Source organism: Prionailurus viverrinus, chromosome A2, assembly GCF_022837055.1.
Source record: "Prionailurus viverrinus isolate Anna chromosome A2, UM_Priviv_1.0, whole genome shotgun sequence".
In the NCBI taxonomy this organism is placed as follows: domain Eukaryota; kingdom Metazoa; phylum Chordata; class Mammalia; order Carnivora; family Felidae; genus Prionailurus; species Prionailurus viverrinus.
The window spans coordinates 32,193,578-32,212,099 of NC_062562.1; the positions used below are offsets into that span (position 1 = coordinate 32,193,578).

Below are 18,522 nucleotides of genomic sequence, written 5' to 3' on the forward strand. Positions count from 1 at the left end.
AAAAACTCCAAGTGCTGATGAGATATTAGGCCAATGTCGTTAAAGGTTGTGCAAAAATCAGAGACGCAAATACAAGCCAAAGCAGAGGATGGTCTTTCTCTTTGTCTCTTTCTTTTATCATTTACGAGTCTAAGTCAAATAATCTCTTCCAAAAAGGCAGATGAGAGGAGTTAATGGAGAAGAAAAGGAAAGTATCGATCGGATATGAAAATGAATTTTGGTTCACATGGAATGTTTGAAAGATACAAAAGCAAAGTCTATCTTCTAGGCTCCGAGGGGTTGAGGGAGTGCGTCGCTGAGAGAAGGTGAGGGACAAGGAGACTTACATGAGCAACCCTAATCCTTCTTCCTTCTACTACTCACTGCTTTGTGGCTCTGGGGAGTTAAGACAACCAGGAGAGTTTGAAAACCAGGCAGGATACATAAAACTGGGTGATTCTGGCTGGGGTCACTCACTGGGTATATTACCGGAGAGATCTCTCTCTCTCTCTCTCACATCTCTTAACAACTGGTCGTCAGCAGTATCCCTAGGGTCTCTTCCAAGGGAAAGGAGCCGAGGACAATGGACCAGAAACCTGTCACTACTGCTTCCTTTCAGCTTGCTGCCTTTGCTGCAGTTTGTTGAACAGACTTCCTTGGTGTCTCTGACATTTCGTGTTCCCTGGATGAAAACTTGATGGGAAGTTTTTTAGTAACTGGGGAAGTTTTGTCTTCTTTATGAATATGGTATGCTTTCTTATATCTGACAATAACAGATACGTAAATAAGGCTTCCCGTATTGCTCAGGCTGCTGGGGAACCCAGAAAAATTCCACAGCTCGATCACAGCATCTCAGCTCTGGGTCCTTGCTGGGGCTTTGTAAGGACTATTTAACTTAGGAGGTTGCAATTAAGAGCTGAGTGATTTTCATTATGTGTGTACTTGGTTCTAGATTATCTTTCTGCTTTTTTTTTTTTTTTAACTTGGGAAGGTTTCTGCCTTTATGCTCCATGAGGAGGATTCATGCAGATCTGCCTGTTTATGTGACTATTGTTTTTCTCTCCCTAGTTGCCTGAGGGCAGGAGTGTTTTCTGGTTTAGATCCTGTTGTATGCTGGCACTGGGTCTGGCATACAGAAGAACCTCAATAAACACAGGCTGAGGCAACAAATGCAGACAATTTTTGGTGATTTGTGACAATGAATCTTTTTTCTGAAAGGAGGAATCAAAACATTATGTGTTTGCAAGCCCCGCCAAGAAAGGAACAGGACCAACCTATTTACCATAGTATTTCCAGTGCCTCACACCAAACCTGACACTTACTAGGTAGGTTCTTGATACTAATTGCTAAATAAATGGATAGATGGACGGACAGTTGGGGGATGAGCGCATAAAAGATAAACGTATGGACAGATGCATGGATGGGTTACACGGACAGATGGACAGATGAAGGAAGGGAGAAAGGGAAGTCACAGCTGGGAAACGAACTAGTGAGAAAACAAAAGTGAATACTGACTTAAAATTCAGGGTTTGATGTGGTATTTAGAGTTTTAAATTAATTTTTTTAAGTTTACCTATTTATTTTTTTAGTAATCTGTACACCCAATGTGGGGCTCGAACTCACGATGCCGAGATCAAGAGTCGTGAGCTCTACGTACTGACTGAGCCAGCGAGGCACCCCTAGAGTTTTAAATTCTTACAAAATCCTTGAGCATGATTCAGAACAAGAGTCTCAGTTAAGTAGGTTTCCAGTCAGGATGATTAAATTGGGTCTCAGAATCAGTTCTCCAGTGAGGTCTAAAACCCGACAGCAAATATGTCTTATTTTTTTCTCTGCCATGTGGCAAAAAAATTCCTGATGTTATGGTATTAACATCCAGGTATTAAATGAATAACAATTTATTAAGGCACTGCCATTGTTCCCAGTGTACAGAACCCATAAGCTTAACATTTAAACTAAATCTAGTAGGTGAAACTGCTTATTAAGACTAAGCTAGAGACACTGCCCAGGAGGGAAAACAAGATCAAAAAGTCCTTTTGTTCTAATAAAAACCCAACTAATTAATTATTGAAAACATTAAAAAAAAAAAAAAAGGTATGAGGGCAAAAGGAAGCTGTCAGTCACATGAGCGAGCCAACAATGTCAGAAGACTCTAGAACAGAGAAAAAACATGGTCCCGGGTTAAGACTGTATATTCACAGAGCTAATGGTACATCTCAGCATGTGATAACCTGGCACAATCCGCGTGCATTCATTACTTATCTTGCACAACTGACCCTGTCTGCTATTATGTGCCTGGCTTTCTGGAACCATGACATCCAGCTTCCCCATGGATTCCCTTCGACCCCACCAGAAAAATCCCATCATCATCTGTCTCTCTGGCAGGACATCATCAAAATTCTAGCTGGGGAAGGGAAACAGCTCTCAACCCACCTGTACAGAGCTCCCACGGATCACAGATGTTAGCAATGCTCTCTGGCAATGGCAGACCTTGGCTGATTGTTCCCAAATTTTGTACAGCAGCTGCCAGAGTGTGCCAGCAATGCTGTGAAAACCATCATCCCTGTCCTGGCACAGAAATCAGGTAAGGACAAGCCCCAGGCCGGGGGCTTGTTCTTTTCTAACCCGGCAACACACCAGGCTCTTAGCTTGTGGTAATTAAGAGCCAGCAGACTGTGGGCAAAGCAGTTAAGAATGCTTTTTTCCTAGGAATGCAGCCGGAGTAATTGGCTTGCTGCTTGCTAATGACACGGCTTCTACAAAAATAAACTGTCATAGGGAATTCTCTTAACTGACTTGGTGAAAACAGGCTCTATACCTGTTTGATATCCTTTGAGTTCGGCAGTGAATTCCAAAACACTTTGGGGAAGAAACGATGCAAATGAAATCCACAACATCCTTTTGCAAAGTAAGTTTAAATGGGATGCAAAACCAAAAAGAACACCTTACTCCTTGATGTCATGCTCCCTGTGCAGACCTGCTATATCTCCCCCCAGTATGCTCCTCGTTAAGACTCCATTCCATGTGGGGTGTGCAAATTAATTCCGTGCATCACGGAAAACGCTTGCGGGTGGGGGAGAAAAAAGGATGGCTAACTCAAGCTCATGAGACACATCTTTCGGATTTACTTCTATTTTTCTGAAGGCTGAATAGGTTTCTGACTATGACCTGGGGATCAGGACACACATGTGCCATGTGCATGCACGTGCACACACACACACACACACACGCGCGCGCGCGCTCCTGAGCATTGGCATCTCTGTGGTTCCGATGTGCACACCTACCAGCGCTTTTCAGCTTCAACATTAACACAGACTGACAAGGGAGGCAGCCCGAAGTCACATGTTGTAGACACCACAGCACCGTGCCACTGGGAGCACATCAATTATTGCAGGCTTTTCTCTTTGGACAACTTAGGAGTGGAGCTTAAGAATGCAAGAAGCTTCTTTGCTCATATCCTTAATAAACTTCTGCCTCTCGCCGCCAGGCTTGGAGACAGGTGGAAAGAATTCCACTGCAGCCCTGTTCGCTGCAAAGTTTTAAAGGCTCTCCTTTCCCGGATGGCAGAAAGCCGTAAATCTTCCCTCCCCCGAATACTCTAAGCCACATGGAAGTACCCCTCTTTACCCAAATGTTAATGAATCGGGAAGCTTCCTTCTCCTGGATCAATTTCATAGGCATCCTAGGTCCAGATTTTGAGTTTTTAAGTAGCATTTTAATTTGTTGTCAGTGCCCTGGGAACAGAAGCTGACACCACCAAGCACAACACCATAGCCTCTAAGCTATTAGCTAACATGTCAACTAGGTAATGCATCTTCAGGGAAACCAGATTAGAAAGGACAGCAAAACATTGATTTTTTTTTTAAAGAATCCTATACCTGCAGCATAATGCTGCTAAAGCTAGCAAAACAACAAAGGACATTTCGACAGCAAGGAAATGTCTTATTCTCAATGCTGGGGCAGCGAACAGGGTTGCATGTGAGCGTGGATATATATACAGGGCAAAGCAATTCTTCAAACCTGCAGGCTTTTTAATTTTGTAAATAATTCATCAGCCAATGCATAAGAAAGCTCAAGGAGAGAATCTGCCCATGTGAACGGATGGAAACACCAGTTAAGAGCAACCTTACCCAGAAAGCAGGTGGAGCTCTCCCCCACCCCCCTCCCAAAGGAAACAATAGCATTTGTAACAAGTTAAAACACCTAAGAAAGTCATCCATTTGAATGCCAGTCGTGATGCATTTATAGAGAAGATTCCAAACATGCATTCTTTAACCTGGCTCCTGCAGCCTGCCCACAAATCACTAGACAGTTAAAGACAAACCCAAACACCTTCTATACCAAACAGACCCTCAGAACTTAATCAAATGAGCCGGAGCTACCGTCTCCCCCATCTACTCTAAAACACGTTACGTGAAGTCAAACCAGACGGCGTCCCTTCCCACCACCAGCCCCCACCCCCCGGCAAACAAGAATCAAGTAACTGACAAGTCCTTACCGACTTTGGGCTCTTCTTGGGAACTGGCAACCCTGGAAAAAATGCAACAAGGAGGGAAGAGGGGAAAAAATCATTAGCATATAAATGTTACCTTTTCCTTAAAGAACAATCCCCAGGTGTTTCATGGCAACCTAGCCATCTGCAGAGTTATGTCAGATTTCTCCCCAGCATCGGAGTTACCAGGCTGTTCATATCGAATCAAAGCAGAGGGAGGAGGAGAGCGAGAGGCAGGAGATCTATCTGCATTAGCTATGCTGGCTTGTACTGCAGCAGCCTGGAGGCTGGGAAAAGAAATTCACAGACCTCAGCGGCCTGGGAAATTGAACACTTGGACAGAATCTCAAATGCTCTTCTGGATTAAGAGAGACTTAACTTACAATTAAGTCCAGGATATTTCCTTTCCCCACGATCCACTTGTCAATTGAAGCGGACCAATCAGGACAGAGGAAGGGGTATATATTTAGTTGCAGAGGAGTACATGGTTAAAATTAAATTTTTCTTTCTTTCTTTTTTTTGGGTCGTTTCTTTCCTTTCCTCCCTCCCTCCCCCGCCCCCCACCGCCTTTCAGGAGAGGAAATGCCTTCTTTATTTGGATGAGCTGAACACCAAAACAAAGACGGATGGATGTTCTTTTGACAGCAGAGAACACAAATTTAACTTGCTGTAGGACCCCCTCCAGACCACGGGCACACCTCTCCATGCATGTCAGTCAACCAAGCACACTCCTATTTAGCTTGTTGGAAAGGACACTAGCTGGGGCCAGACCCTCAAGAGGAAAGCAGATTGTTGGGGGAGTGAATGAGAAAATTTCATGGAGCTGAGAGAAGATGATAATGGATAAAGAAAAAAGGCAGAAGAGAAAAAGGTATTCACTGATCCTAGCTGGCTCTTCCAGAACCCCGTCTTTCATGGGAGGGTGAGAGCTGGAAGAGGCTGGTGATTGCTGCACACTTCTAGAAAAGTCAGCAGCGATTAGGGGCAGACATGTGGGAAACCTGCCAACAGGAGAGTGAAGCAAAGGAGGGCTAGAATGAAAAATAAAAGCATAGAACGGTGTTTCAAAGGTAATCATTTCTGCAAGCTGTCCTCTCATTTTTTATCTATTTTTCATTTTTGGTTTGAGCAAGGGTTAGAATGCAAAATGCAGATTCCATCTGTACTGGGCACAAAAGATAGACTTCTGATCTGATGATTTTGCACTGGAAACTTCAACCTTTTTTAGAAAATGATCCCCGTGTAGTGTGATGATTTCAATGCTTTGGGAAGTGACTTGTCAAACCATGAGCTGTGCTAAGTTCAGCACAAGTAACACGAGGCAACAGAAGTGGATGAGTAGGAGGAAGCCAGCAGAGGAGCACTGCTCATGTGCCCACTGCAAGTGAGGCATGGCTTCTCATGGATTACTTGTCCCCAAAGGCATTGGGGACGCTTCTGGCAAGGCTCATCACATCATCACCAAAACGAGGTCATCACGGCCCGGCCGAGTGGCTCTCAGACTTCCAAGTACATAAGGAGAACATACAGACTTTTACAAATGCAGAACCCTGGGCCCCACCCCCAAGGGCCGGGGAATCTGCATTGTAAACAAATCTTCCAGGAGATTCCGATGCAGGAGGTCTGAGGACTACATTTAAGGAGACTGGGAGACGGTGGAAAGAGGAGGACTCTTTCAGGTCCAGCGAGATCGCACAGGCAGACCTTCGTGAAGCTGGCTTTAGAGCTGTCCATGCTTCAGCGTCTCAGTTTACGAAATGGAGATAGTAAGGTTCACTTCACAGGATGATGATACTTAAAGAGACAAAACATTTTAAAGCCTCACACCTGGCGTAGAGGAGGCCTCTCAAATGTCAACCCCTTCACCGGCCTTTGAGAATTTACACCGTTCAGGAAGGACGTGCTTATGGTTATCTTCCTCCCCCTAGGAAAGGTCATCTGCCTAACCTGTTAAAGTCTAAAAAATATTGCAGGGGAACTATTTTAACTGTGGATGAGAATAACTGTGCTGGGTAATCTGGTTGGGTCACTATTCTTTAAAAAATTATGAAGTGCTTTTATTTGTTCATTAATGTGATACCCTTAAGGAATTTTATTCAGTTATATTAGTGTTGGTCATTGCACACACTTCAAAAGTATATAATATTGCATCTTTGCACTCAGATTTTTTTCCCTAATTCTGACTGACCTTCTTCGTTAACTGCAAGATGCAACATTTCACTGTAGTTAGCTTTCACCAGACTTGTCTTCACACAAGATCCCAGTGACTCTCTATAAAAATGTGTCAAGAATCTCCAACGAGGTAGGAGGAGTCAGGGAAAGTGGCTTTGATCCATACTCTGCTAATCATTTATAAAACCGACCATCTTAAATTCCTGGTCTCTGAAGAGTTCGTGTATAAAATAAAGGGTACTTTTCTTTCCCTATCATACAGAAACACACGCTCAAAGTGCAGGTATATACAAGGATGCTCACTGCAGCAGGGGTGGCATAAAAGAAACCTGGAAAGGACCGGAGGTTCTAAAGAAACTGTGGAACAGCGCACTTATAAGGCAGTCTGCAGAGGTTAAAAGCAGTGAGCTTTTTCTCTGAGTAGCATGGATGGGCTCCAAAACACGATGCTGAATGCAAGCAGCATGCTGCAGAACGGCGGGTACAGGAGGAGGCCGGTGTCAAATATACCCAAACAAAGGCACGGTGTCTGCATTCCACAACTGTCCACACAAGACTCATCACTGGGGTGTTTCTGGTGGGCAAGGAGGGGCTGGGATCGGAGGGGCTAGGTGAGGCCAACCTAGCCTTCATCTAGAATTCTTCATCAAGAACCTTCATCAAGAATACCATATTCATAATCTTGCTGAGGCAATAAAACATTTATTTAAACATGAACATTAATTAATTAATGGCCCTTCCATTAGGTGTACAAAACCATCCAGTCTGAAGCAAACTGGGGTAAGAGTTATAGTCCTGTTTCCTCTGAGGAAGCCCTCCGTGCAACATCCCAAAATATCCCAGCTCAACTGACCCTACAAGTTGTATTTTACAATAAAGAAGAAAAACTATTCATTTAGAGAGGAATTTGTTCCTCTTTGCTACCTTGTTTTTCAAAAGCTACACCTTTCACAGGAGCCAAAGTTGGCCCTAAATTAGTATTCAGAAAGTCAAAAATCGAGAGACTCACTTGAGTGCTTTTTAAAAAAGAAATCAAGGATTTGCTTTAAGTCCACAGTCATTAAATCTTAAAATCTAATGAATATGAATGCGGGAACAAAGCTCCTGATTACAATTTATAATATATTTTAGCCAAAACTACTCAGATGGTTTGAAAACAGCTGGGAGACCTCATCAGAAAATACTCAAAAAAGGTCACCCTTTGGCAGAATTTTCCAAGACCTAGAAAGCACACGATGTGGTTCTTATCAAGTGAGAGCTGAGTGCGGGCCATCCCACACTGGATGGGCGACAGAAAGCAGCGTGATCCCACGCTTCACAGCCCAATGGTGGTTTTCCCAGGACAAATCGCACTTTGTGTTCCCAGGGGCAATCGTGTCACCTACTACATGTGAGGTATGGGAAGAAACAGCACCTGTCTTAATGGGCTCACCTGCTCCCTTCAGGAAAAAGAAGGGAGATTTTGAGAAGAGGCAGAAGGAAGAGTCTACCAACGGCACCATCTGCTCTTAGAGCCGAGAAGGTGGCAAATGCTATTTCAAAGGGGTCCCAGAAAACTTTTACGGGGAAGCATACATTCAAAGTGTGAGTCTAAGTGTGATTTACACAAGTGAGAAAAGTGGGACCTGAATTTCCAAAGTTCCCTATGAAAAAGGAAATGTCCTTTTGGAGAAACCAAATGGCAAATTCTCTGTTAGTGACTGGAATCTGACCAAATAACATGAAGAGAACGCTTTCCTTTTAAATACCAAGACCATAAAGCCACGTTACTGAACACGTTCGCACACAACTAAATGGCAAATGTTATTCTTGGTGAAATTTTACAATGGTTGTATGCAAAAATTGATAGCAAAAAGTAAAAACATAACAGAATACATATGCATTTGGAAACAAAGACTAGAAGGTTACATGCCAAAACTGTGTGTTCTTTGGCTCACGGTTTTATTACCTATTTTAGGATCTTCTACAAGCAAAGCTTTACTTATTTATGAACACACACGTACACGCAGATGAATACCACAATAAACAAAAGGCTATACTGCCTTTTTAAGTAAGATGAATATACCAAATTTCAGAACATTTTACTGCACTCTTAAATCTCAAGAGCCATCATTCACCTCTAGAGCCTTCAAGAATTGCTTACTTTCCCCCAAATTAATATATATGTACACAGTTTCTTTAGGCACCCTGTTGAGATTAAGACTTGTGTTTATCCTGTGGACTAAATGGACATAGGGAAGATGTCGATAGCTCAGCTACTCTTCCACGGGAAGCCAAACATTAGTCATTCACTGCCCTTTTGGCACCGAGATGATCAAGCCTGAGTTGTGGCAAAGAAATCAGACTTTCTTGGACCTAACTTCCTCCAGGCTAAAGGAAGTGACAATGTCAACCAACCTCACCGACTGAAAGAACAAAGAAAAAATCATGCAAAAGGCTTTGAAAGTCTGAATCGGAAAGTCACTGTCATAAGCAAAGTGGATCTACAAGTGACAAAAATGTACTATGCCATTAATTTATATTGTTTTTATTGTGATGGCCAATCCAGTGTGCACTTGGTCTCTAGATGTGAGCGTTTTAATGGAAACATTTTGGTTTCCTCCTTTGCATTCTAGCACATACTAATGTGCTAGAACATGTCCTAGAACATAGGGGATTCTTTAAAGTTTTGCATCGCAAAATGGGTGACTGAAAACAGCACTGGTGTTGAATCAGGTAACGAATGCAATGTTCAAGGAGCAGGGGGACTGTTACATATAGTGAAAAAGAGAGAGAGAAAGAGAGCGGGAGAGAGACTGATTGATTGAGGCAATCAGGTGGTTAGTTCATGGAGACCACTGAAAGCCACGGAAAAGACGACTGTGAGAATTTGGTCTGGAGCTACTCTTATATTCCAAAAACAGAATAGACTACTCCTGAGCACATTTTCATCTCAGACCCATCTTTTTTATTCTAAAACACATCAATTGGGGTGCCTGGGTGGCTTAGTTGGTTAAGCATCCAACTTCAGGTTATGGTCTCACAGTGCGTGAGTTTGAGCCCCGCGTCGGGCTTTGTGCTGACAACTCAGAACCTGGCGCCTGCTTTGGATTTTGAGTCTCCCTCTCTCTCTGCCCCTCACCTGCTTACTCTCTCTCTCTCTCTCTCTCTCTCAAAAATAAAGAAAACATTAAAAAAAATTAAAAGACATCAACATGTATTCCCAAATGCCAAACTTGAAAATTATAGCTGACTTTACCCCCAATAAACTCATCATTAAGAGTGCGCATTAAGGAAATAATCAGAGAGGCTCACAAAGATTTACGTGTATCTAAAAGGATGTTCAACACAGTATTATTTAAAGAAGATAAAAATTGGAAATGACTCCTAAGAACAGGGGACTGAGCAAACACATTGTTTTATCAACAAGATTATGAATCCATTAAAAATGGGTCCAGTGAAGAACATTTAGTGATGTGGAAAAGTAGTAATGATACAAGATGTTAAAAGCAGGATAAAACTGTACACAGAATATAAGCTCATTGTAAAAATAGGTATATGCATGTATCACACACACATCACACATCCAAAGACTACAAGAACATGTATTAAAATACTGTTTCTGAATTCTAGAATTAGTAAGTTATTCATATTGCTTTGAGTCTTTCCCAAGTTTTCCAGATTTTACACACAACGACAAGTATAAACAGAGAAGCGTTATTCAGTGAGTTTGGACAATGATATGTGTTTATTCACTTTAGTGCACCGCTAGGTTAAAAATTACCTGGAGCTTCTTCTAGCTCTCTATTGGCTCAAGGACTACCATTTCTACTCAAGTGGCTGTGTTACAAATTACTGGGCCATGGCCTTGACTGAAAATAGGATAAAAATCTGTTAGAGCCTCTCTGAAGCAAAGCTGCATAGAAGCAAATAATTTTGCTTATCATTTCCAGTAGTCTCTGAAATCTTGACCAGTAACCTTGATAAGCCAATTCTCCTGGGTTCTTTGAACCCCAGGTTAAGTCACCTTGTCCAAGCACATGTCTATGGTGTTAGATGCAACTCCTGGAGTGAGGATGGCTTCTGCTAAGTTTGTGCCTCTAATAAGGACAGTGTATATAAAATACTTTATCTGCAAATAGGAAGGATAATGAGAAGGAAGGATCAAGCAGAAAGAGAAAAGTTTCAGTGCATGTTTCTTCTTCTTTCTCGGGAAGAGCTAAAGGGCACATGGAAAAATTTTCTCAGGAGAGAAACTCCATTAAAGGACTTTGCAGAGCACTAATATTTATCAGCAAAATTGCTGCTACATGAAAGAACAAAGAACCTGGTAGGGTCATGCTTTTATTGGGGGGGAAGGCAGTATGAGGACGGATCAAAACACTCAGAGTTGCAGGAAGTACCAAGATGGAGGCGTGCAGGAAGGAAAGAGTGAGAAAATCTGTGATTTCCTCAGCTAGGCAGAATTGATCATTACTTCTCAGCAAATCACAGACTTTAAATAACTAACATTAATGGCTAGTAACCCATGTTTAGAGAGCCATCTGCATCATCGCAGCCAACTAGTTTTTTTGTTTGGTTGGTTTGCTTAATACAAAACACATAAACCAAGGGGCACCTGGGTGGCTCAGTCAGTTAAGCATCTGACTCTTGATTTCGGTTCAGGTCATGATCTCATGGTTTGTGATTATCAAGCCCCACATTGGGCTCTGCGCTGACAGCGTGGAGCCTGCTTGGGATTCTCTCTCTCCTTCTCTTTCTGCCACCCACCCCCCTGCTTATGCTCTCTCTCAAAACAAATAGACATTAAAAAAAAAAAGGTATAAACCAGGATTACATTTAAACTGCACTCACCCTACCGGTAAAATGCTGAGGGAAGAAAACTGCAAAAGGTAGGTACACTCAGCTTAACTTTTTCCACTGGAGGTAGGAAAGGAATTCACTCCCTCATGTAACCAAACTGTGCTAAGGGCCTGCTTTGGCCAAGAGCTGGAGATGAATTAAAGCAACAAATAAGATCTTTTACAAGGTCTTGTTTTCAGAGGGCTCACGTTACGTGGGGGAAGGGAGAATATACATAACCTAGCAAATAATTTCAGAGGGATAGTTTTGGTGATGAAAAAGAAGCACGATGATGGAAGAGCCAATACCTGAGCTTGGAAGGAACCGTCCATGTGACTGTTCACCCATGCAAGATTTACTGAGCTCTGCCATATGCCTACCGAAGCATTACGGGAGAGATAAAGGTAAATCAGACATGGCTCTGACCTGGACGAGTTCGTAGTCTGTCTTAAAAACACACACACACACACACACACACACACACACACACACGCACACACTAGACAAAATTGAGTGTGGTCAGTGCTAAGGGCCATGATGGAAAGAAGCACTATTGCTCTTGGGAGTATGAGAGAAGAAAGCTAATCTGATATGAAGAAGAAGGCAGAGGGGAGGACCTGAACACTGAAGGAGGCTGGTATTTAATTGTGGGGTCAGGAGGTTGGAAGCAACATGTAATGACTGATGCTTGACTGAAAAATAACAAGCTTTTTAAAGGTTTGTGATTTTTATTTTATTATTACTAGTTCTTAATGTTTATTTATTTTTGAGAGAGAGAGACAGAGCATGAGTGGCAAAGGGGCAGAGAGAGAGGGAGACAGAGAATCCAAGGGAGGCTCCAGGCTCTGAGCTCTCAGCATAGAGCCCAACGTGGGGCTTGAACTCACAAACCATGAGATCATGACCTTAGCCGAAGCCGGACGCTTAACCGACAGCCACTCAGGCGCCCCTAAAATGTTTTTTTTTTGTTTGTTTGTTTAAAGCAAAATCAGCGTGCCAATATAAACTCAAGGCCAAGTTTGAACTAGAGTACATTTTCACTGAAGGACCTTACAAGTGCTATATATCTCAAAATTGAATCCATAAAACAAAATTAAAAAAGGGTTGCAGTTTAGACATGTTTGCTTTTTCTCCCCCTTCCTCCAATCAAATCCTATGACCAACCCTGCGGCGTAATGTTTCAATGCAAATATGATACTGGCTGCCAAGAACAAGAGCGTCAGCCCCAGTGTCTCCAAAAAGGGGAAGACATTCTTTCCTTTGGGGACCTAATGATGGTCATTACAAAATATTACGGACATCATAATTTAAAGAGATGACTGGGTCTCAGATCTCTGGAATAAGGAGCTCCCAATGCGTGTCAGTTGGCATTTGGTAAGAAGAACATGGTTGCCCGGCTTTATAGTGACAGAGAAGTCGGCTTCAATTACACAGTACATACAGCCTAATAAATATGTCCCACAGAGAAATAAATGGCTTGCAAGTCTGGTGGCTGCTAATAGTTTACAGAGCCTTTCACCTCAAAGTCATAAGCCTTGAACTGGCGCAGGTGAGGAGAGGCCCAAAGTCATTAATACTTGGAGCCGCTCAAAAGTACTGTCACCGTGCAATTCCTGAGAGATGAACGGTCACTTCAGAATGGTCAATGGAATAACTAGTGCTACTGTGGCTGACCCCCCAAAACACGTGGAATACACCATAAAGGGTCAACAACTTGGCCTCTCGTTTGTCCATTTTTGTAAAAAAAGAAGTCTTCTAACTTCAGAGCTGAGAGTAAAATGAACTAAAAGAGCTGAGAGCTTGCCTTTTGACATACACTTATTCTTCTCAACTGCTGAGTTCAGTACTAACATCATCCCTATTTTACAGATGAGAAAACCGGGACATTGATGATTAAGTAACACGGCCATGGTCACACACTCAGGTGAGCAGCTGAAGGCAGACTTGGTCTAATGCCAAGACTGTGCTTTTGAACACTGAACTATACGGTCTCATTCGAAGGTGCTTAATCCATTCTGGATCACAGCTCACTATGAAGGGGTGTTTACCCATAAAAAAATGCATTCATAAAAATTTTTGCCTACAGCTTCATGGATATCATCCTGTTGGTCAACAGGTCAAGGTATCTTGAACCCATAATCATGATGTGGATTTAGGAAGAGTTCCCTTTGTAGAGATAGCATGGGAGTCTAGGCATAGCCAGTCAGGTTCTCTGATATTTTACCCCAAGTCACAGTACCTAAATCATGGGCCATTCAGGGCTACACATACTAAAAATATAACAAGACTGGTCTCTGAGTTGCGGGCAATGAAGCAACTCTTTAGAGCTAACAGCTTGGCTGACACCCAAGTCCTATAAAGTACAGTTTCCAAAGTGGGTAGGAGCTCTTCCTAGCTTGCAAATGTATCCTGACACCACCTAATAATGTAATTAAAAAGAAAAAAAGGTGCAGGAAAAGGAGTGAGTTATGGCATATTCTTTCTAGAAGGGGAAAGAAAAACAACTGTCAACTGAAAAAGACCACTAATTGGTCATGATGTACCATGAGGCCCATCTTTCTTCTCCAGAGAATATTTCAATCAAGATCTACTCTTTTAAGGGTGGAATTACGCCACTTCCTCAAAAGGTTCCAAGAGAGCTCTCCAACTCTATGTTGGTTAGAAACATTTGTAATTCGGGTATTTAGGCCTAGGGTCTTGTCTTAGTCTATAAATGCTTCTAACTCTGAGGAAGACTCCCTACCTGTCATGCTGAGAACTTGGCTTTCCTAACACCTGTTATTTCTTTGATATTTTTTTAAACTTTATTTTTTTGAGAGACAGTGTGTGAATGGGGAAGGGAAAGAGAGAGAGGGAGACCCAGAATCTGAAGCAGGCTCCAGGCTCTGAGCGGTGAGCACACAGCTCGAACTCACGAACCATGAGATCATGACCTGAGCCAAAATCAGACGCTTAACCGACTGAGCCACCCAGGTGCCCCCCACTAACATCTGTATTTCAAGTGTGAACGGGTTTTTGTGGAAATTCTTAAGGGTTGGCCCTGTCCCCCACTCCTCTTATTCCCCATGCTTGTCGAGGTCTCCCTGCAAGAGGAGACCCCTACTTGTAGCCTGGAAGCTCCAAAGCAGTTCCTCTAACGCTGAAAGTTTGACTTTTAGCTGCTTATAATGTGTAAGGGGGGGATGAAAGAAAGAATAGTTCAAAATAGCTCATTGAAAGAAAAAACCAATAAGGATTCCTTTTCTGGGTTGGAAAAACAGGATACTGTGTGGGCCCTTATTTTAAGGCCACTGGCCCTGAAAGGAAACCTATCACTGTAATTGGTGCTGAGAAGCTTCTGAGTTAAAAAAAATACATGCCAGGATCCTTTTCTTCAGGGTTACTGACTTTTAGGGTGACTTCTATCCTGGTTGCTTTATTTTTAGCAATGTAAAGTTAGGCACAGGACCAAGAAAGAGATCCAGGAGAGCATCCTGCATTGTTTTAACCTTACAGGACACTAAACCCCTGAAATTTAAGGCCCTTTTTGAGGTTCTGTATCTTTCCTACAACACAGGTCTCCAAAATATATCCTGAACCCATCCGTCAGTCCATCTCCACAACCACCAGCTTTTCTAGCCTAGATGACTGTAAGAACCTAAGAATCAGTCTCTGCTTTATTCTTCATTCCTTTTAATCCATTATCCACACAGAGGCCAGAAACATCTTTCTACAGCATAAATCAGATTATATGGTCTGCAGACTACATGTTTCTATGGCTTCCCAACACAGTTTCAACGAGGTACAAGCTCTTTTCCGTGTCCCACAAAGCCTTCCTTCGTCTGACCCTGCCTGCCTCTGTGATTTCATCTCCTACTACCCTTACTCCTACCCATGCTCCAGCCAGAATGGCACTCTCCACTTCCAGACTAATTCCTTTTACTCTGCTGGGCCTTTGCACTGGCTGTTCCCTCCACCTGGAACATTATGCCCGTAGACCTACATGTGTGGCTTCTCATCACTTGGGGCTCTCCTCAAATGTTGCTACTTCTGAGAAGCCACCCAGGGATCCTGGCAGTCAGCAGATCCAAAGGTGACACTTCTGAGGACACTTTCTTCACGCAGTCCTGTTTCTTTTGTTTCCAGAGACCCTGTGATTCTCTAAGCTCATACTATTTGTTTACCTGTTTATTGTTTCCATTGTTGATTGTTATCATTTACTGGCTTATTCTCTCCCATTCAGGGACCTGGTCTCTCTGATCCTAGGGCTAGTCTCCAGCCCTAAAGCAGTATCTGGCCCCCAGTTCAGCAACTGCCTTTTGAATGCATGTGCGAATGTGTAGCGCTTATGAAATGCATTTGTATCTTGAGGGCTGCAGGAAGGGCCAGGGAGGCAGAGGGGAGGGGCAGCGTGGTCTTTTGATCATCAACATCGCTGCTGTGACTGCTTAACAGCTCTTGATCCTTGGGCTGTTTCTTGATTTATTCGTGTGCTGCCGACTCAGCTCAGCTCAGCTCCAGGCTGCCTCCCTCCGCGCGGAGAGCAAGGTTCTGTCTGCTGTGCCACCTTGTGTTCTAAATTCCCATCACAACGGATGGCTCGGGTCTCAGATTTAACGAAGACTCACAAAGAAACCCCAAACCCCGCAGCTCTCCGCTCCAGCAAATGGATGTGTTCTCAGGGACTTTTTCAGAGTCGAAGTAATTCTTAAGTGAAGGATACCCTTCACACCTTTCCTTAGAAAAGCAACTTTTATGCCGACACTGAGTTCAAAGATTCCCAATGACTTAGCCTTCGTCACAAAAGGCAAACAAACACTGATGAAAAAGAATATTTCAGGTCTTTTCCAGCTTAAATGTATGAATCTCTTGAGCGGTTTTAACAGCCTTACTGGTGTGACAATAGCTTTTCAGTCACAAGGTACTTTTGCAAAATTGGAAGCAAATTTTCCCATTTGCTCTGTAAGGGTGTCTTTTCATTTGGTCATTTCAATTAACTTTATCATTGAACTGCTTAGTTGTGACTGAAGCCACCCGGCACCGTATCAAACTTTATTTCAATCTCTTAAATTTAGGAAACCACATTAGCTTTAGAAAACACAGGTCCTAGTTAACAACGGCAAGGTGATCCGACTTGGGAGTCCTGCAGCACTACATTATTCAAAGCGTCTGGAAGTCAGACCTAAAGAGCCATTTACTGAAGGGTCAAGTTCTTCCAAAGAGCAGAGGACATGTGAGGAGCAGCCCCATTCATCTCCCATGGAGATATTAGATGTCTTTAAAATCCTCTTGCTGAAACAATATCTGAATTGGACTCCGTGATTATGTGAACTACGAAGAAGAAAAGCTGTTTGCCTGACTTTGTCATTTTCTAAGGACTGGCGGCTGCCCCATATAGCTAGTGGATGCAGCGGAAACCGAGGCGTTCTTCAACTCTTAGATTTCAGGTTTCAGTGAGTCAAAAGTCATTTCGCCAACTGCATTGGCTTCAAGACAGAAGCATACCCCACACACCCCCACCGCCCAACACGCACACGGTCCCACTCAGGAGGAATCTCAATTAGAAATAATTTTTATAGGTCAAGTACATTTAAGATGCAGGGAAAATTCAAGAATTGCAAGGCTATTTAATGAAATATTTTATCTGGGAACGAGATGTATCCCAGGGCACTTCCTTGAAGAAGTACTTTGCATTTATGGCAGGGAAGGGTAAGAGAAATTCATACTGGAAATGAAACACATGCTCACCCAGCAAGTATTTTCAGAGAGGAAGACGCTTAACAGATTTCTCACTGTGGAGGATCAAATACCAGGATTCTTTGCTTCCTCTCCTGTCTGATTTTGGCTGGTTCCTGCTGCTTTTTTCTCGGTAAACGAGGTTCTAATCAGGCTTAGAGTCAAGTCAGATGAACAACTTAATGCAAGCAAACACAATGGAAATGGATTTTTTAAAGCGGTCCTGGAGCTTCTGAGAGTGCTTTCTACATACAAGAAACCAGCCATGGATATTGTGGGGTGCCGTGTGCACGGCTTACCCAAGTTTTCTCTTGCTGTTGGAGTTAACATTCTCAGGACAAAAGAATTCATTAAAGAGTCTGACTGATAAAGGTCGTTTTGTGAGAGGTAACCTGTAGGAGAGTGGTGAACCTATCGCTGGCCTTGAACCCAAAGTTAGCCTTTCCCTAAAGTAAGAGGCCACAAAAGTCATGGTCAGAGAAGGGGAACGTTCCCACTGCCTTTCCTCTGGTTTGGATTCTGGACGCCCCCCCCCCCGCCCCCCCCCCACATTACTTCAGAGCCTCCTTCCTCCTTTCCTGTCTTCCCAAACTTCTGAAGGCCTCCTTCTCTGCATCAGTGATGCCTAGATTTGAGATTTCACGAACCACTGAATTTTCATAAAGCAGATTTGAGCAAATGACCACAATGTGCCCATTCCTCATTTTGCAAACTAAGATCGTTAACAAGGGGGACAAGGAACGATAAACTACCATTTAGCAGGTAGTTTCGGCAGGTAGTTTAGCAGGTGTATTTCAGCAGGAAAAAACCCAGGAAGGATATGATCTCTAAAGGGGAGATCTTGGAAAAACTTCGTGACTATTACTGTTCAGTCCTGATTCCACTGTTTCTGTCTCGTCTCACCGTTTACTGAGAACCATGTCATCACAGATCGGAAGGAACATAGCCCCGGCTACTTTTTCCCTTGAGGCTCCTCTGTTTTGCCTTCCTTCACCTTTTCTCAGTCCCAGAAAATTAGGCCACAAATGCTGAGAAGCAGGACCACCTGAGCATATCTCCTCTACCTCCTTTCTCGTAGGTCCTGTCTAATGTGAAGGACAAGAAAACCCTCCATCAGGACAGGGCCACACTGCAAATACCAGAAGCCCTCCTCTTCTTCCATCCTCGCTACAGTACTGAGGAGGGTCCAGCTGCACCCATATTTTGGATGACAATGCAGAGGCCCAGGGACAGTGCCCATGGCTGGCCTGGGGTACACTGCTAGCTGGTGGCAGAGAGGAGGACAGAAGGCCACTGTGACAACTGGCCAAGCTGCTACTTCTTTTGCTGAGTAGAAGCAATGA

At 43.2% G+C, this 18,522-nt stretch overlaps 1 protein-coding gene across 10 annotated transcripts in view; it reads right to left on the reverse strand.

The window, feature by feature from the left end:
• Positions 1 to 18,522, reverse strand: part of MAGI1 (membrane associated guanylate kinase, WW and PDZ domain containing 1) — a 639,927-nt gene that overhangs the window by 39,032 nt on the left and 582,373 nt on the right. For all 10 annotated transcript variants that reach the window (XM_047848921.1, XM_047848916.1, XM_047848920.1 and 7 more), the window contains one exon: positions 4,478 to 4,509. In XM_047848921.1, coding sequence (XP_047704877.1) covers positions 4,478 to 4,509 — 32 coding nt within the window. The remainder of the gene's footprint in view (positions 1 to 4,477; positions 4,510 to 18,522) is intronic.